We start from the raw sequence: 20,573 nt of genomic DNA on the forward strand, positions 1-20,573 counted from the left end.
AAAATTTATTACAGTGAAAGACACATTGCTATTAGTCCCCCTCAAAATATGCCCTCTTGCTTGGAACACACTTACCCCATTCTTGGCAGTGTGTCTTTTATTATAAAAAGATTTTTTAAAAAAATTTAAACATTCACCATGTTGTCCAACCTTTCCTTGTATACAAGGTGTCAATGGTGATCATTTCTCAGTGTCAGAATATGGTGTCTATCATTTTTGCTTCTCTGGTTTTTTAATAATGTAATTTTCTACAGGGCATTATTTATGTTTTTTTTTTTTTTTTTTTTTGGTACCGGAAATCGAACTCACAACCTTGTGCTTGCCAGGCAGGCACTGTGCCTCTGAGCTATATCCCCGGCCCCCTACAGGGCATTATTTAAAAAATAATAATGATAAAAACAGTAGCAGTAGAGGCCTGACATGTGCAAAGAAGGTGGAGAAGACCCTAATAAACAGTAGCAAAGCACAGTATCTGTGTTTTGGGCACGGGATTGCCCAGCTGGGCTGAGAGTCCAGGATCTGGCCTTTTATTTCACCAGTCGGATTACATCTTAAAGGTAGGAGTAAGATTCCTGCACAAGTCATCCCTGAATAGAAGAGTTTGACGAACCACTCCCACCTCTGGATTCCATAAGTAGCCCCAGCTGTAGTTCCTTTGCCAGTGAGTCCAGAGAGCACTTAGGACACATCCTGTGATCTGAGAAGAGGTTCATTGTTTTGATCAAGTATCATAGGAAAATCTCCCCAGCTCCTAGTAGCGCCATCTTGTTTACCTTTGGAAAAAACGAGGGGAGAATAAACACTTCCAAGAAGCTGTAGTTCTTCATGTTGCTCTTGATTCCAAGTAGCTTTGAGACAACTGGGTAATAGGAAAGAGATGATGCACCTCAATCAAGGTTTTCAAAATTCACATCCAGCAGATGAATGAGAATGTTAGCGTGGGCCTGGAGCTAGGACGTGGCTGAGCCCAGGTGTAATAGGAGGACTATCCCAAGCTAAGCCCGGCTCCTTCTGCAACCTGCATAGCAGCAGCGTCCCTGATGTGGGGCATTGATCAGAGTCACATGCGTAGGTAGATTCCAGGTCTATGTGACCAAAGCTTCAAAGAACCCAACCTTAACTGGATACCAGAAACAAAAGCAAAAACAAACATTAAATGGGATCCTAGGAGTATTCTTTGGTATTTCAGGGGAAAGGTGATTGTAATTCCATGTCATGAACATTAGCGTCTTGTGTACCATTTGCATCCTCAGTTTTCTTTCACTTTTTATCTCCTTCTCCTCTGGGAACGTGGACTCGAAAACATTATGTACTCAGTGTGCGAAGATCTCTGTCACTTAAAGGCTGTCGTAGTAGAAATGATTTCTAGCTTAGGATTGTCTTCTGGACAGCTAAACATCACTAGGCCACCTAGTGTGTGTCCCTGCAGTTTCAATGTATTGAAAGCACTTGTGCTCCCTCTAGAGGAGCAATTTAAAAAGTCAGGGCTGTCAGCATGTTTCCAGTTTGGGGTTGAAGTTTTACATCATTTAAGAGAAAGTACCCTATATCTTGTACTCTGAATAACTACTATGAAGAAAATAATATGCAACTTATTAATTATTGAAACTCTCCTACTAACCTATCTTGAAACTGTTTTATTGTTATTGTTAATTTTTTCTCTTTAGAATAATAAAAAAAGCAAGTACCATTTTGCTAGGATTAGTGTTTCTAATTTGAAGTATTTTCTCCAGGTCTGTCTGCTATAAAAGGCACATAAAATGTTGCATCCTGCTTTCTTTTTTACTGTGTTTTCTACAGAGTAATGTTGTAATAAGCACATCCGCTGAATAAATTGTAATAATTTCTCCTATTGCTGAGCAGATATATTGCTTCCAGTTCTTAAGAATAACTACACTTAACATTTTTATTCATTGTATTTCTCACATTTGGGTTTATTTCTTTTTTAGGGAGGTGGAGGTCGCTGGGATGGAACCCAGGGCCCTGGGCAGAGTAGGAAAGTGCTATATTACTGAACTACTGAACTACACTTGGATTTCTGTTCCTAGGATTTAATCTCAGCTGTGAAATTACTGAATCAAATAATATGATCTTTTTGGAAATGACAGTACATATTTCCACATCACTTTCCAAAAGAGTTCTACCAATTCATGTATCAGCAGCAAAGTAATGAAAATGTCAGTTTCAACACACCCACTCAGCACTGGGTACTACTGTTTTTAAAATGCACTGATCATTTAGTGAGGCAAAAAATGCTAGCTCACTGTTTTGATTTGAATTTCTTTAACATTTGGTAAAGTTTGAGTTTTTTTCCCCAAGTCTGTGAGTTTTCTTTCTACTTTGCAGGATACTCTGGAAATCTGGTTTTCATTTTTTATGTCCTCTCAGGGCCTGCAGGTTCAGAAATTAAATTCTATATACAGTCTAGTAGGAAATGAGCACCACAAAGTTAGGCCTGTAAGGGCTGCTTCCGTAGGTTCCAAATGAACCGGAAGTAAATCTAAACCCGCTTCACCCCCTAAGCCCCACTCCCAAGGGACTACAAGAAAACTAAAAAGGTAACAGCACAAAGGGTAAAAGTAAAGGAAACCCCATCTGTGAGAGATTATTAGCAGGTGTAGGAAGTTCCTGTGAGCTCTGAGTCCCCATTCAACTTACCAGGTGGGTCCACAAAACAGGATGCCCTGAAGTGTTTCAGGACTGTACCAGTCCAGACCTAGTACCTGTGAGGTCATGGGCCTGCTGTACTGCATCTCCCATGAGGAAGGAACCATCATTTTAGGCATAAGAGAATCTCAGAAATACGAGTTCTCACAAGGTCTCAACTCAATAGGAAAGAAAGCACCACAAGCCAGAATAAGCATGCACAGACCTACAGGGATGTCACACAACCTTCACTGGTTAAATTCGCATTTTGAACTCCAAGAACAGATAGATTGGGATTTATTAAATTTTCCAATTATTCAAATGTTTGTCACCCACATGCCCAAACTCAAAAACCTAATAGATTCAGAGTGTGAAACTCCTGCAAACCGATAAGCAAAAGGCAGACAACTGAATAGGAAAAGTAGGGAAAAAGATTTGAACAGATCCTTCATAAGCAGCGATATCCCAAGGCTGATAAACATAAACATAGGAAAAGGTGTATCAATGATATGTAGATTAGAGTCACAATATGATGCCACTGTATACCCCAAGGTGACTAAACTGGAATAGACAGATACGGGAAGTATGAGTGAGTACACAGAATGACTAGAACATCCATATGCTGCTGTAGAAATATAGACACTTTATACAACTGGAAGCCTGTTCGGTAATATTTTCTAGGGACAAAACTTATGATCTGGCAATTACATTCACAGTTATATCCTTAATAGAAATGCAAGTATTTATTCCCCCCACATGTAAAACAATGTCAATTACTGTTTGTAGTAGCCGCCATCAGAAATCCCTCAGAAATCATCCAAAATGGAATGAGTTAATATATTGTGGTAGATTCATACAGTAGAATACTATACACTACAGCAAAGAGAATAAACAAAATGTAGCTCTGAGCAGTGTAGTTGCATTTCACAAGCAGAGTGTTGAGTAGAAGAGATCAAGCATACACTGAATGGTTTTATTTATATAGAGTTCAAAAGTGGAGAGATTATTACATGCTATTAAAACTCAAGAAGGTGGTTTCCCTTGTTGTAAGATGGCAGTTAAAAGGGGATTACAGAGGTGTCTGAGATTCTAGTAGCACTATACTCTGGTTTTCCATCTGGGTGCTGGTTATTTAGATATGGAAATTCATTCCACACTCTACTTATAATTTCTATACTTTTTGGTACGTATATTATATTTCAATAAAGATTTGAAACTTTTATAGAGACATTGAAAAAGACATAAGTAAATTGGGAAATATACCAAGTTAATCAATAGAGACAGGAAAATCCTGACAGATTTTTGTAATTAATGGTGGAACTTGGCAAACTTATTTTGAAATTTTAAAATTTGTAGAAAAATAAAAATCACTAAGATAAACAGGATTTACTCGAAAAAGAACTAGGTAGAAGGATTTAATGTATCAGGCATTATAAAATTACAGTGACTAAGACAATAAACCAATGAAATAGAAACAGACATGCAATTTTGGAAACCTGATGTGTGACAGAGATGATATTTAATGAGCGAAAGGATGAACTTTTGTTAAATGATTCTGGGACATTGTTATTTATGTGGTAAAAATACACAATTACCTACCTACATCATATTTTATACAAAATAAATCCAAATCATACTTTATACAAAATAAATCATAGATAGCTTAAAATTCAAAAAAGGCAAAACTAAAAGCTTTACAGTAATATAGAGGAATATTTCATCATTCCAAGTTCAGAAAATTTTCTTAAACAAGACATAAAAGATAGCCATATGAATTAGGTGATAATAATTTCAGTTTATTAAAAGTCGTAAAGAGAGTAGAAAGACAGGCTACAGGATGGGAAAAGATTTTTGTAGCATATAAACTGTAAGTAAGGTCTCTACAAATCAATGTGAAAAGACAGACATTATATTAAAAACTTAGGTAAAAACTTTACAAAAAGAGAATTTCCAAGCAGCCAATAAATGTAAGAAGGGTGTGAAATATCATTATTGTTAACAAAGAAAATATGTTAAAAGCTCAGTAAGAGACCATGACAAATTTCCCAGGATGGATAAAGTAAAGTCCGACAATAAAAGTGTTGGTAATGACATGGAGCCGTAAGAACTATCAAACAAATCTGGTAATGTAAACTGGAAAATAACTTTTATGGTATAATAAAATTGAAAGTGCACATACCTTACAGTCCTGCAATTCTGCTCCTGGGTATATGCTTTAGAGATGCTCTTGCACAATGTCCAACACAGAACATTATTTGTAATAGGCAAATCCAGAAGCAACCCACATGGTCATCGAAGCATGTGATATATTCATGCAACAGAATACTATCTGGCAATAAAAATTCATGAAAAACTGCTACACAAACAGTGAGGATGACTCTCACATCTACAATATGTTGTGGAGACCACCCCAGCCACTTTGCTAAGCCAGTGCACCTTACCCTCAGCTTCTGTCAGTGTTGGTTGCCAAGGGTGCAAACTTGGCCCCTTCACTGGAAAACTGCTGTGGCTCAAAGGCACCTGTGTGGAGACCTGGTGTTAAACTTGAGACAAAGATGCTAAATACACCTGTGATGCTGTACACATAGGTGGTAAAGAAAAACAAGGACAAAACTAAGGAGAACTAATGCAGGAGAGTGTTCACCCTGGGGAAAGGGGCGGAGCTGTTTGCAGGGAAGATGCACAGAGGCTTCTGATATACACAATGTGTTTATTCACCTGCCCGATGTCTACATGGATACCCACTTTATAATTCTTACTTAGACCATGCATGCATCTTGTGTGCAGTAGTTAGTATGTCGGGCACATGCCAAAAAAGAATGGCCATGTAATTAGGAGAGGTTTCTTGGTTTCAATTTAAATAGAAGTGTATTTTCTAATCTTTCTCACCTTTGTCGAGATTTTCTTTGTAGCCTACTATACAATCAAGGCTTATAAATACTTCATGCATCATGTTTTTCAATAAAATATGCTATGGATTTATGTATAGCTTGATATCCATTAATTTAATTAAAAAGCTGAAAAATTATCCCAAAATATAGTAGCTCGAAACAACATTTCTAATTTCAGGATTTTGGGGGTCAGGAATCTTCGCACAACTTGGCTGGGTCTTCAGACTCAAGGTCTCTCACAAGGTCGCAGTGAGGATATTGGCCGGGAATATGAAAGAATGGAATCCTGTATTTTGCGGCAATGTAGCTGAGCCTAGAAGACGAAATGTTAAGTGTAGTAAACCAGGGGCAGAAAGGTTCATTTCTGGCAGCTAAAAAGGTTGACGTTGTAGATGTAGAGAGGAGAGTGATGGTTACTGGAAGCTGGGAGGGTAGGGGAGAGGTCAGTTACCAGATACGAAAATATGGTTAGACAGGAAGATTAAGATCTAGTGTTATGTACAATGGCTACAATAATTGATTGTATGTTTCAAAATAGGATTTTTACTATTTCCAATACAAAGAAATAAATATTGGAGGGGATGGGTATCCTGATGAGGGATATGCCTGCTCGTTGTACATTCTTTACGTGTGTCACAATATCAGATTGTGCCCTGTGACAATGTGTAATTATTATGTGTCAATTAGAAAAAAAGATGTTGGCCAGGGCCTTGAATAACTCAAAACTGGACTCAGAAGGGACCACGTCCACGGAGGAGGACGACTGGATTCCTCCTGGGCTTGGGGACAGAGAACTTCAGGTCCTTGATGGCTATTGGCCAGTGGTTTCCTCGGTGTCCCGCCCCCTGAGCTCCCGGATAGCAGTACAGAGGCTGATTTCCTTCAGAGGAACCAAGAAAGGCTTTTGCTGTAACCTACCAGGAATGCAACATCGCAGATGTTTCTTGCTGTATGACACTTAAAGCAAATTTCCAGGTCCAGCTCACGCTAGGAGCATGAATATCAGAAGCTATGGTTTGAATGTGTCCCCCGAAGTCCTTGCGTTGAAAACTTAGCCCCCAAATTCACATGTTGATGGTACGTGAGGCCTTTGGGAAGTGGTTAGGGTCAGATGAGGTCCTAAGCGGGGAGCCCCCATGATAAGGTTTAGTGGCTTAATTTATGTGGCTGCGGTGGGGATGGAAAAGACTGGTGGCTTTGTAAGAGCACGAGCAACCTCTTTCCAAGCTGCCCATCACTCTGACATAACTTACTGGCTGGCTTCTTGTGTGTTGCTCTGAGAATTGCTAACCATCATTAAATGAAATCCTGGAAGACAGTTTCGCAGGCATGAACATCTGGGTCACAAATCCACGGCTTACAGTCAGAGATTCTGCCCTTGACTTGGAGTTTGGGGCTCTTTCTGAAACATGGTTCATTTTCTTACTTCACAGTATGATTCTACGGATGGCGGTTACCTTTCAAAGTCACCTGTTGATCCTAGGTTTGGGCGGCTCTGGAGAAGCCATGTGTTTTCTGCAGGTGCCTCCTGGGCTCCCAAGGTGAATTATAGGTGAATTACTGTATCATAGTCTATACTTACCATCCATCCTAACATATATGTTATCTACTTGATAAAAATCCATCTGATTGAGTGATGTGGCAATAAAAATGCAAATATATTTAAATAAAACATTTTTTCTATTTGATCTACTTTGATTGGGGTGAGGCATGAAATCATCCAGGAAAATAGTGACATTTTGATTTCTCTACTACTTCTTTAATACTTTTTCCTTTATGTTTTTATTGCCATAATAATTCAATGACCTAAATTGTTCACTACTGATTGTATTGTAAAGCCACATGCTGATTTATGTGTGTGTGTGTGTATGTGTGTTTGAGACAGGGTTTCACTATGCAGCTCAGGCTGGCCTTGAACTCACTTTGTAGCCCAGGTTGGCCTCAAATTCACGATGATCCTCCTGTCTCAGCCTCCTGAGTGCTGGGATTACAGGCATGAGCCACCACACCCAGCTAGTTTTTAAAAATCATTGCAAACTCATTGCCTAATATTACTTTTAGTTCACACATGAAGGATACATATTTGGTCCCATTTTTTATCTTTATTTTTTTAAGGATCATTTTAGATATGCCAATCATAGTCAGTAAATCATTACACTTTTTTGTAATGAAATGAGAACTGAGTTGTTTTTAAGACTGTGGAATGAAATCAAACATTCCCAATTCACTATGGATTGTGTTGCATGACTTTTACTGTGTCTTCCTCCTCTATTGTATTGTTAAGAAATTGATGTCAGTAACCTACCAACTTCATCATTTGCCCAGGTGTCTATCTAACCTGCTAGACTAACCTCCAATACCTATTATCTGCTTTGAGGGCCTTGATTCAAAATCTAAGGCTTATACTGCAGCACATGGTAACATTTTGCACTATATTGTGTGGTTTTTCACTTTATCCTGTCTTTCCAATGAGATTCCTAGTATTTTCTATGAATGTAAGATCCTCATAAGACTCTATGAGCTCCATTTAAAATATACTTTCTGATCAGATTTTACTCCATTCTGATTTATTGTACTCCCCGGCTTTACCATTGAATTCACAACAACAGCAGCAATGACAAAATCAAATTTATTTCTTCTCCCTTTTTGATTTGACACTGTAGTGAGAGTGCGGCAGGGTTTAAACACCGTTGTTGTGAATGTTACCATGGCTGAATGACTCCTGCTTGCATTCAGCTTTTTAATGGTCTGGAAGATTGGAATGCTCACCTTGCAGACAATGGGTGAGACCTGCGGATTTCACTGTGGTAGGCGATGGTGCAGAGGTGGATAGGGGAGCCCTAGTCACAGCCCTAATCCCCCTTTCCTGTGAGCTGGGCACTTCTCCCCCGGAACACTCACGCCAGCAATCCCAGCCCCTTGGGAAAGAGTCCTTCCAAGGAAGGCAGGTTTTTCCCTCAATTCTGGACAGTGCTGCCGTGCTGCTCACCGAAGGTCAGGCCTGGAGCCCTGGCCCGGAGCATGGTGATTCTCAGTCAAGAGCACATGCCAAGGCCTGCGTGGCTGCTGAGGGTCCAAGGCCATTCCTGGGTTTGGTGTTCGCAGGATTTCTCTGCTCCTCAAGTGTCAGGAATGCTTGGCTCCGTCTGCCTTTGAAGGATGCCTGGGACTCAACTGACAGTTTTAATATTTGCTTCCTTCTGGGCCTGGCTGGGGAGAGCATTTCAACTACACACCATGTTATGGTTTATACCTGTGTGTCCCCCCAAAGCCTCATGCGGCCATGGGGCAGGCTTTTAAAGTTTGATGATTATGGGTGTGAGAGCTACACCCTCCCTGGGGTGGATAGTTTGCATATGTAAGGGAGAGGAAAAGGGTGCTTGAGGCCATTCCGCCCTGGTGTGTGCTTGTTGCTTTGCTGTGTTCTGCCCCCATGAGCCGTAGCTCTCTGCCATGTGCCACTCTGCCTTATAATCTGCCAAGTACGGACTGAAACGTCCACAAACTATAAGCGAAATAAACCTTTCCTTCCTTAATTTTGGGCATCAGGTATTTTGTCCCAGCAATGAGAAAAAAAGTAACCAAAACACACCATAACCCAGCAACTTCATTTCACTCATCAGTGCAATCTACTGCCCAGATAAACTGGGAACCTGAGGAGAACAGTACAGGGATCCTAAGAGGGGCCCCTTTCCCTGAGCTGCTGAGGCCCATGGGAGCTGAGCAGGATGTGACTGTATCTCAGACCCTCACTTTCTCAGCAGGGAGCGCTGGTCTACTGCACAGACCGCACGATGCAAGGGCCCCACACAACTGCTCCCATCCTCTCTGGAGCCCGCACCTGCAGCACTCACAATCCACAACACCAGCAGACCCCGCCCGATTCCATCTGGCTGCCTCTAGAGCGCAGCCCGCCATTGCCCACCCCATTCCCAGGGCCTTTTGTGACCTGCTGCTCTTTCGGCCTCCTGTCCTGCCCCTTGTGGTCCTAAGTCCCAAGCTTCTGTCAAAGGAAGCTACCAACTAAGCCTGGAGTCACCACCCTCCTCTCCTTTTGCGTTCCCCCGATGCAGACCTTTCCTTTAGACCGGAAGCTCTTGCCCTGTGCCTTCTTCCGTTGTTTGTTCTGTCCATGTCTTCATTCTCTCAAAAAACAACTTCGTGTAAAAGAAATACACTTATTTTAAAGCTTGGAAAACTACAACCTGTGTGTGTGTGTGTGTATGTGTGTGTTCCATAAGAAATGTAACTGAGTCAGGTGTGGTGGTACAACTGTAATCCCAGCACTCTGGGAGGCTGAGGCAAGAGGATTTTAAATTCTAGCTCAGTCTGGCTAACTTGGTGATTTAGTGAGACTCTGTCTCAAAAAAAATGTGGGGCGGGGTTGGGATGTAGCTCAGTGCGGTGGCTCTGGTTCAATCCCCAGTAATAATAATAATAAAAAAAAAACCCTTGAAAAAATAAATCAAAGAAAGCATGAACAACTAATTACTTTCTTTTGTGGTTGGGGGATTCAACCCCAGGGCTTTGTAATGGGCTACATCCCCAACCCTTTTTAATTTTTAATTTTGAGACAGGGTACTGCTAAGTATCTAAATTGCCTCAGCTGAGCATGAACTTGTGATCCTACTGCTTCAGCCTGCCAGAGTGCTAGGATTATAAGAGTGTGACACTATGCCTGGCTTTAAGGTATTTTCTACACATATATATTTATAGATTTTACTTTAAAATAGTTTGTACCAAACTGTTTTTACTTAATATAAATCTTCTTAATATTTATAAATTTAAAAAATTGTAAATTATTTGAAAAAAATCTTTCTTAATGGCTGAATGTGTTTGTGTAAATATATATTATATTCATATATACATATGTGAAAATTTGTTCAGCCCTTGTTCTGGTCATTTTTTGTTATTACAAATTACACGCTACAAAAGAAGGTTCTGAGTGTGATCTGACAGCTCCTCTATTCCTGGGAGATGGTTCTAGAGGAAGATTACTAGAATAATGGGAAAAGAATACTTCAGGCTCCTAACACACACAATCAGCTTATCATTAAGAAAGGGTGCACAAATTTACAAACCCATCAGGGGAACATGAATGTTCCTCCCTGTTTTTTTATGAGTCATAATTTTTTTTGTTTGGTTCTCGATCATTTGACTTTACTTTTTGTTTCTTTGGTTAGGTGGGGTATGTGTCTACATTTATTAAGCATCTTCTGTACTGTATTTCTTTGGGTGCGCTCTGCAGTTTTCAGCTGGAGTTAAAATCTGTACCTCGAGACCATAATGTTAAGTGAAATAAATCAGACACACAAGCTTAAATATTGCATGGTTTCTTTTATATGAGAAACCTGATGTATGGATAAAGAGCAAAATGGATAGGAAATAGGAAATGGAAAGATGGATCCTTTGCAAATGGGAAAGGGACCAAGAGATGGAGGGAAGAGAAGGAGATGAAAAAAGAATGAAGATGTGTTATGTACATGGACCAACTCCCAAGAGGAATGGGATCATTACGTACCACAAATATGTACTAATAAAAATTAAAATTTAAGAATGTCTGTTTCCTTTTAATCCCTGCCTGAAGCATCTTCTCTTCTTGTGGAGTTCTTGGGACAGCCCTGATCATAGCCTCTGGCGTCCTGTGTTGCAGGACAGAGGCTGTGTTTATTACCGGCAGATTCTACAGGGCACTGCAACTCTTGGCGGTTCCTTACGCCCCCCAGCGGACAGCTGAGCAACTCGTTGGCCAGAACTGAGTCATTCTTTCACTCAGTACCTAATCAATCAACTGCTTGGTGCAAGTCTGTGCCACTTATCTAATGAACTAACGAATAAACTAATGGAGATCACTGCAGAGTTGATTTTAAATTAACATGGACTTCATCAGGAGGCAAAATGACATTTTATATAAAACAAAGAGAGGGAACTTAAGCCCTTGGATAAATCTAACATAATAGAAACGCTAGAAAGACAGTATACAAAAACTTGTATGATTACATTGCTAGAGACTGAAATATTGCTGATGATTGCTCTAAAAAGAGAAGCCCTTTATTTATTTGAAGAAAGCAATTTCCGCAGCAAAATATTATAAAATTATGTTTATTGATTCATCTGGACCCTTATCAAATTACCTGGACAATCATCATAACGTACATTTCAAAAGGGTAGCACAAAAAATGCATTTCCTCTGACAAAAGAAAAACATGCATACTCACAGAACATACAATGAAAGCGAACCTTCCAAAACAATGGCATTTTTCATTATGTCATGCTCTCAAATTGTACCTCTTATCTTCCTAATTAAGCTTTTCACAGTTTCGCTATACAAAAAAATGACGTATGATTTGGCTAACACCATCTCTGAGACATCACAAAAGCCAAGGCGAAAAGAATGAGGTTGTGGTGAAGGCGGGAACAGGCCTTGCTTCGACAAGTGATGATTCCAGTGTAGCAGCTCTCCATCTCCATGTCAGAGTCGGAGTGTGTTGGGGTACAAAGGGACTCCAGAGATGCCAAGCTGTGCAGCACCCCTGCTCTGTCCTTTTACCAAAACTGAAAGCTCTTGCCACAAGCTGGCTTACAGTTTCCCCCACATTTCCCTTAGGGTCGTAGTGTTGCTACTTTTGTAAACCGTTAGAAGTGCAATTAAAGTGCTCGATTGTGCTCCTTTTGAACCGCATCCCACTCCAGTTCTGAAAGCACAGTTCACAGAAGGCTCGATAACTTCTGTCTCTCCAAAGAGCAGAATACCCCTTGCTGTCATGAATGGTGTTAAAGTCATTGCCACCAGGCTCAACTGACCCACTAGGTCCAGGGTGGGCTTCTCACTAGGACACATCTCCTGCTTCACAGACCTTGACTCAGTAGACACAGCTCTCTATAGCGCCATCCGTCATTGCTCTTCTGAGAGCCATAAATCCATCAACACAAAGAATCCATCAACACAATAAACCCATCAAATGGCAAGTTCCAAACACTGAAAGAGCATTTGGTAACTCACTACCAAATATTGATTCCTACTGACACCCTTGCCTCCATACTGTGTTTCAAATAATAATAGCTTTTGCTTCTCTGAGTTGGGGACATGGTCGTATCTAACTTCATGTCTACTTATAGCTTGGAGTCTCCACCTGAGGCAGGCAGTGTCCCCAGATGGTGGCTGGAGAAATCTTCCATGTGCTTGACCTGGTTGCACGTCTCATCACACTTCTCTGAAGAGTGTCTGTAATTCAGGCCATACTTAGTCCAACTGACACAAAAAATAACTACACGGGGGCAATTATGACATGAAATAAACAAGTCAGATTTCACTGGAAATAAATAGCATAAGTCACTGCTATGTTTTTAGAGAACACTCTTCACATATTGTAAACAGTGGTGTTTCTACTGTATTTAAATAAGACCCGTAGGTCTCGAGACTTCCCTCAAAACTTAGGGACACCTGGTACAAACATTGGGACAATTAATATCATTGCTATAAGACTTTAAAGATTATTTACAACATACAAAATTTTAATTCCCATTAGCATGAAATGAAAAACGTACCAAAATGGTTCATGAACAAGAATGCCAACACATTCATGAGACATACCAAGTAGTTCTGAAGGTATACCTAGATGCTTTTGTTATGGGAGATAACTTTTAAAGATTCAGAAGGTCAAGTTTTGTATTTTTTTTAAATTGTGAGTTCTTTATTTGAAGACGTGATACATCCTTCAGTGTACCAGAGCGCAGGAACCTTTGTCACAGACTGGATTCCACATTAGTTTGGTAGAAGTGGTTGTGCCAGTTTCTATACAGAAGAGGTCTTATGAAAATCTTGTGAAAAAACATCCGAAATACTGAGGTTCTGAAAATGATAAAGATCCAAGGGTCCACGATTGAAATTACAGAGAGAAAACGCAAGGCTAGGAGGTCGTCTGGCTCTTCTCGGGCAGCTTTAAATGCTCCATAGTAAGCGCGATACTGTTTTGAGGAAAAACATTCCATTATGATATGGAAAAGTTGATGGCAACCATGAATTCACTTCACTTACCTTTCTGTAAGAACACGGTGGCTTAGCTTGGCAAACTCCTTTTTGGTAAATTTATGAACAGCTGAGGGGTGGGAGCGAGGGGCCAGGAAGTGGAGACACGGATGACTGTGTGGCAGTCCCACTCTGATGGTCTCCCTCTAGCTTGCAGGGCCCTGGCAGACCGTGAAGACCCATGGAAGCTTCCGGAAACAGATTCTCTCTCCAGCCTGTCCTCCCTCCATACTTTATTCAGTCCTCTTTTCTTCTGTCTGCTTCTTATCCCCTTTTAGCTTACTTGGAAATATGTCCCCTTGTGCAATGTCACATGTACAGAGATATCACTGACACAGAAGCTTTGAATTGACACGAAAGGCCAAGCAATAGGACAACGAGAAGGCCTGAGGTGACTCGAAGAGGAAACTGTTCACCTCGGGAACATGGCTCTACTCACTCATGGCACAGAAGATGAACTTTCCAGAGCTGACATCCTCGTTTTCAGATGAAAGGCAAAAACATGCAGGAAAATAAAAGCCTACTTACCTATTGTCTCAGGTTTCCCTCAGGTTTCCCTCAGGTTTCCCTCAGGTTTCCCTCAGGTCCCTGTAGCCTCCTCAGAACCCTCCACGTGCTCAAGCCATGGCTCTTCCTGCCATTTGGCCCACCCTGCTGCGGGGACCGGCACTGCCCTGCCTGCCCCACAGCCTGACGGGGCCACCTCTTCTTTTTGGCTTTACACTCCCTGTGACTACTGAGATTCTAAACCCATAATGGGGCAAATGGATCCTAATGGAACCGAAATGTTGCAAAGCCAACATTACAGGAGGAGGAGGGAATATGGATGAGTGCAGAGAGCGGACCTGTTCAGGCAATCAAGGAACATCTCCTGGAGAAGATAGATTTTCCCATAAGCATTTCCCTACCTTTTTACTTCCCTCTGCAGAGCATTTCAGCGGGCCTGTCCACTCTTCCTGAGTGCCCTTAGGAAGACGCCTTTTGTTGACTCAGCTGTTACATCTTTCCTGTCACTATTTCTTAAAAGTAATAATAGCCACAGTAATGGCTAATACCCCCAGCCAGCCTGTATTTCCGGGCACTTCTCTAAGTACTTTGAAATATTTATTTTATCTTTACAAAAACACATGAAGAAGATACAGTCATTATCCCCATTTTGCAGGTGTGGAAATGGACTCCATGCCCAAACGGTACCTCCCTGCCAGGTGTACCTCGAAGACGACTCCCGTTCTGACTCTCTGGGTTACAGTCCCCTGCTTGGAGGTGTGACTTTAGAGAAGTTGCTCCCTCATCTTTACAATGAGAATCACTGTACCTAAGCTTCCAAAATTCTTGTGAAATTTAAATGAGGGGACACCTTGAGAACAGGTAGAGTAAGAACTCAGTAATAAGCTGGTATTATTTTATCAAGAGTGGCTTCAAATGTCCCTGTTGCCCTAGTCACTCCTCCATACCATGTGCAGGTGGTACGGTGACTTTTCAGTTTATATCCTGAACTACAGAATGTGCTGGGTGTGGTAGGTACGCGGTATGCTTTGGTTGATTTAAAAGAACAAACGTTACACGAGTTTGTTTTATATGTGCCACCTTCTCCACCAAGTGTAGCACAGTAAAAATACATGTCCAGCGATGTGAGAATCTCTGATTAGCTGGGATTTAGACGACTGGATGATACTTAAATAATTAGAAACAAACCATTTTGTTTCTATGCAGTATTTATCTATCTGTCAATCCTTTTAGGTTACCTGCCTTTTTTCTTTGTGGTGCTGGGGGTCAAACCCAGGATCTTGTGCACACCAAGCATAAGCTACACCCCAGCCTGCTTATCTGTATTTTGAAGTCACTAGATTTGCATGAGAAGTGGACAGCTCTGCACCGGGCATTTTTAAAGTGGCTCAATTTACATAATCGATGTGAAAACAGCGCCCTCTGTTGGGTTTAGGTGTCATCGAGAAAAATGTTGCTACTGCCAGCTGGGTGGAAACCCGCAGGGGTAGTCTACAGAAGGTCTCTCAACTGTCTTCCTCTTAAACAGCTTGTGGTTATCTTTACCTGGCTTCTGAAACCCTCAGTGATTACATCTCATCTCGACCTGTGCCCCCTCTCATCCCTACCAACCTCCAATCCATTGTGGGTGTCTAAGATAAAAAGAACTCTGATGAAAGTGTGTTAGACATGTTATAGAATACGCTGCAAACTGCATCTAAAGTTCATCCCATATCTGCTACGGCATCTTCCTGCTACATCAAATTGCAAATTTGAAAATATAATCTATTTAGGTATCTTACCTTAATCAAGTATTATTGTGAAGTTAATTTTTAAAAAATCAGACTCAAGAAGGGCCTGAAAGTAGCTCAAAGTGTAGGGATCGCCAATAGAGTTGACAAGGTCAAAATTTCTCATAAATAAGATGCTATTTGGTGCAGTGCATAGCACATGCCTGTAATCCCAGCTGCTTGGGAGGTTGACACAGGACAATCGAGAGTTCAAGGCCAGCCTGTGTAATTTAGTGAGATTTTTGTCTCAAAAAATAATAATGGCTGAGAACTGAGAAGGTAGCCCAGTGGTACAGTGCTCGCCTAGCATGTGTAAAGCTTTAGGTTCTGTCCTCAATATCGAATATATATATATATATTCATTTTTTCACTCTATTCTCTCACCAGTGAATAGTGAGTTTTATGGAGTACACATGACACATAGCAAATTACCTCTTCTATGGCTAATGGAATATACGCTTATATACATTATTCTTGGATTGTTTAGACCTGTCTAAAGTAGCAGATTAAGGACACAAATGTGTGTTTTCAGCATCTTAATATGCTCTTCTCTGTTTCACTTGCTATAATCCCTGTAACTTTATCATGTTTATTAAATCATTTTGAAATTCGTTTTCCTTGCACCCATGCAAAAACAAGAGAATTAGGTTGTGTTACTTTTTGTAAAAATTCTAAAAGTTCTTAGTTTTAATGTCTACCATGATAAACACTGACAGACATTATCCACAAAAATAAAAGTTCTCTGGATCCTTAGTAATTCTTAAGGGGGTCTCTAGATCATTGAAAAGTTTAAAAGCCCTGCCTTAGAATCTATCTGCCACTACCTCTGAGAAGATCATATTTCTTGATTAATTTGTTAGATCCAGCAGGTGATAATAATAGATGAAAGCTATAACTTGTAATGATACTGAGACTAACTATTGAGGACAGACACTGAGTTAAGGGAACACACACACACACACACACACACACACACACACACACAGATACACACATACTCAGGGGTTGATATCCTTTATCCAAAGGCTTGGGACCGAAAGTGTTTCAGATTTCAAATTTTGGTTTTTTTTGGAGTTTGGAATATTTGCATGTATGGAAGAGGGGGTTTCAGCATGGAACCTGAGTCTAAACAGGAAATTTATTTGTTTCATATTTAGTTTATACCAACAGCCTGAAGGTGCCCTTAGACAACAGTTTGAAGTTTTTTACTGCCACCCACCACATGGGGTCAGGTGTGGAACTTTCCCCTGGTGGCACCACGTTGGCACTCTGAAAATTTCAGGCTTTGGAGCATCTTGGGTTTTCAGATTAGGGATGCTCAAGGCCGGGCATGGTGGTGCATACCTGTAATCCAAGCACTCGGGAGGCTAAATAAGCTACTTCCAGAGTGATTAAGTGATGAGGTCTGATTCAAATCATATCTGACACTAAAACCCTTGTCCTTCCTAAGAAATGATGGTTTCCGCGAAGAGTGCTGTCTGCGTTACCTGTATTTAGTACTTTATAAGATTATTAGAAAGTCATTTTCAAGTCAGTTATTTCCTTTAATCCTCACAGTGCCCCCTGAGTTACTCAAATCCCCTCAGAGACATGAAAAAATGCAACGCTCTCTCCTCTGTGTTACACTATTTTCTGCATTATCTTACTAAAACATTCAGACCCAGCTCAAAAGCTGTATGCTTTTGGCTATGATTCGCTTTTATCACAGCATAGGTTAGTGAGGTTCCAACTTTATAATAATGGTCTGCAAAGCTTTTCTGTAATGCAACAGATAGTATATATTTTCATTTTTACAGGTCAAGGGGGAAAATTATGAATATTTGGTAGGTACTAAGTAAGAGAAAAAATACATTTGCATAGTTTTTACTGACAGCATTCAAGATATAATAATCATAATGCAGTATAATTTTTAAAAAATATCCATCTACTAATGAGACTAAATTTCTTTTTTAAAAAGTTGGACAATATTTGGGGTAATTGGGATTCAAAATTTGGGGATATAGGGCTAGGGATATAGCTCAGTGTCACAAGTGCCTGCCTGGCAAGCGCAAGGTCCTGAGTTTGATTCCTGGTACCAAAAAAGAAAATCTCATAAAAAAAGTGTAAATGTTATAGGGGGGTGGGGATTTAGCTCAGGGGCACAGGGCCTGCCTGGCAAGTGCAAGGTCGTGAGTTCGATTCCCGGTACTGGAAAAAAAAAAAATTGGAGGCTGATTGCAAATTTAAAATGTGTTATGTACTTATACCAAGTCCCCACACTGAATGTAGTCGCTATGTACTGCAAACATATACCAGTAAAAATTAAAATTTAAAAGAAGTAAAAACTGTTATTAACTTCAAATCTCTACAGAAAGCAGCAGGCAGGACTGACTTGCCCCCCCCACCCAGAGTGTGGTTCTACAATAGTGATCTCCGAATCAACAGTTCCAACTGCATCTGGAAGCTGGTGAAGAATGAAAATCTTCAAAAATGCCCTATTTTGAAATTCTGGGGGATGAAGTTTCAGTCATCTTTATTTTTAAAAACTACCTGATGATTCTGAACGTGCTAAAGTTTGAGAATCGCTGGTTTATTTCTATGCCGGTGTTTGCTTGAATTCTGATCTTACCCCTGCAGCATGATGCAAGCGATTAAGCTTCCCCCACAACCAAGGCGTTCATTTAAGAGGAAATCACTTCACATCTCCTTTTCATCACCATTAAAAGTAACATCCTACACGGGTGCACCACGATAAGAAACTTTCCTACTCCCAGAAGTCTCAGGACTGCAAGGACCTTGCCCTGGCCACATACCGCACTTGATATAAATGTTGCTCGGGTTGGACCTGTGCATCGCACAGGGACAATACTTAAACCGTTCTCTTGGTCCCCAGCCCCGGCCGGGTGTCTGGGATCCCAAAATGAAAACGAAAGCGGGTAATTCAAACTCCACCACCACCGTCCTCTTCGTAAATTGAAACCGGAGCAATGGCTTTCAGGCTTCTTCACTTGACAAGATAGAAGCAAAACATGTCAAGACAGGTTGCCAAACGCCACCACAGCTGAAACTTACTTACTACAGCCTCTGTCTGATCTGTCACCACCACTCCCGGCTGCAGTAGACACAGCTGCCGCCGCGCCTCTTACATTTATGCAGGTTTTTTTTTTTTTTCTGAAACTAAATCTTTGTTTTAGTCACTCCCTTCCGCAAGCCACTCAGACAGACTCAGAAACTCCTTTCGTCCCTCCCCAAGCCAACACTCCACAGAGAACTTGCAGGCGCTGTTCGCCCGTTCCTGACGCAGTAACACCACCCGCAGGTCTGGCGAATAAAACTTGCAGCGCGCAAGAAAAGGCAGCGGAGCCCGTGTGGCCAAGGCGAACCCAGCTCTCCTCCTCCGAGGTCCTAGGCGCGAACCCACCGGAGATCTCGCCAGAGGGGAGCGGAGGGAAGCGGATTCTGCCTAGTGGGAAGAGCTTTGCTGGACTCGGGGACACCACCAGGTTTGTCTTTCCCTTTTTCTGACTTTCCCTCCTCTGGCTTAGCAACCTGGCGAAGGGAGTCGGACTTGGAGAGCGCAGCACGCCGGCTCCCGGCCCGGGACGCAGCCCCGCCCTCCCAGCCCGGCACCCGGTTCCCCGCGGCCTCCGCTGCCAGAGACTCACGACTAAAGGCAGCGTGCACATGGTGAAGAGCGCGGTCATGAGGGCCAGCAGCAGCAGGTGGTCCGGCTCCTCCAGGGAGTGCGGGGACGTCTCGCTCGGGCGGGCGCCCGGGCCCGCGCGGTCCCGGAGGCCGCAGCTCCGCGTGTGCCGCCGCAGGCGCTGGTGCATGGTGTAGAGGTTGCGCATGGCGCCCAGGTTGCACAGCACGATGGCGAGCACCAGCAGCGCCATGAGGCTGGAGTACAGCACCGAGTAGCCCTTCACCGACGGCGAGCCGTCTCCGGAGATCATCTGGATGAAGCACCAGGTGCCGGGGCAGTACTGCACGAAGTCCCCGAAGCCCGCGAAAGGGAGCGCGCAGAAAGCCAGGCTGAAGGTGCCCACGGCCGGCGCCACGAGCGCGCCCCGGCGCAGAGTGACGTGCCGCTGGTAGAAGAACGGGTGTCCCAGGGACAGCCAGCACTCCAGGGCCATGGCCAAGAGCTGGAGCGTCGAGGCGAGCCCAAAGAAAGACATGATGAAGGCAAAGGCTTGGCACAGCGAGTCGCCCTGCGCGGGTGCCAGCCCCCGAAGGCTCCGGTTTTGCGCGTAGGCAGCCAGCACCACCGGGCTCACCAGGCACTTGCCCAGCAGGTCTGTGACCGTCAAGCCGCACACCAGCACGTAGAAGACCGAGGGCTGCGGGCGCGGCCGGCACGACCCGAGCCCCGAGCGCGCCAGCAGCCCCAGGGCCAGCAGGTTGCCCAGGAGGCCCGCGCTGAAGAGCACCCCGCCCACTGTCGCCGAGTTGCCGCTCTGCACCGAGCCGGTGCTGTTGCAGGGGTAGAAGGACATTTTCAAGGCCGGGCTGCAGTGCAGGCTGCGGGCGGGCGGGCGAGGCCCCGGCCCGGGTGCGGAGAGCCCCCCGCGCGCTCGGCGCTTGGGCTGCGCGGAGGAGGAAGCTCCGCGGGCTGCTGGGTGCGCCCCACCGCCAGGCGCCTCCTATCAAAGCTCTCGGGGCACACCCCTCGGCCGGGAGGGCGGGACGCGCCGTCCCGAGCGCACCCGGCGCAGTCCCGTACAGCTCCAGAGCTCGGCCTCGATGCGG

The 20,573-nt window shown here is 42.8% G+C and overlaps 2 protein-coding genes across 2 annotated transcripts in view; one reads left to right on the forward strand and one right to left on the reverse strand.

Moving 5' to 3' along the window:
* Positions 1–11,320, forward strand: part of LOC102028386 — a 28,568-nt gene extending 17,248 nt beyond the window's left edge. Inside the window, exons 6-7 of the mRNA XM_013510076.1 lie at positions 6,971–7,078; positions 11,191–11,320. Of these exons, the coding sequence (XP_013365530.1) occupies positions 6,971–7,078; positions 11,191–11,274 (192 nt within the window). The 3' untranslated portion in view covers positions 11,275–11,320. The remainder of the gene's footprint in view (positions 1–6,970; positions 7,079–11,190) is intronic.
* A 303-nt stretch (positions 11,321–11,623) lies between these two features.
* Positions 11,624–20,415, reverse strand: Ptgdr (prostaglandin D2 receptor (DP)). Its single transcript, XM_005376785.2, has 2 exons — positions 19,487–20,415; positions 11,624–13,505 (listed from the first exon to the last, which is right to left on the reverse strand). The coding sequence occupies exons 1-2, from the start codon at positions 20,318–20,320 to the stop codon at positions 13,284–13,286; spliced, it is 1,056 nt and encodes a 351-aa protein (XP_005376842.1). The 5' UTR covers positions 20,321–20,415; the 3' UTR covers positions 11,624–13,283.
* Between the last annotated feature and the right edge of the window lie 158 nt (positions 20,416–20,573).

This window comes from Chinchilla lanigera, unplaced genomic scaffold, assembly GCF_000276665.1.
Source record: "Chinchilla lanigera isolate Chin_1 unplaced genomic scaffold, ChiLan1.0 scaffold00008, whole genome shotgun sequence".
NCBI classification, from domain to species: domain Eukaryota; kingdom Metazoa; phylum Chordata; class Mammalia; order Rodentia; family Chinchillidae; genus Chinchilla; species Chinchilla lanigera.

Excerpts from the sequence above, each read along its gene's own strand:
- Ptgdr (XM_005376785.2), bottom strand. The coding sequence starts at position 20,320 with ATGTCCTTCTACCCCTGCAACAGCACCGGCTCGGTGCAGAGCGGCAAC. Across the intron at positions 13,506-19,486 it reads TGTGCACGCTGCCTTTAGTC|TATCGCGCTTACTATGGAGC; the intron begins GTGAGTCTCTGG and ends TCCTCAAAACAG.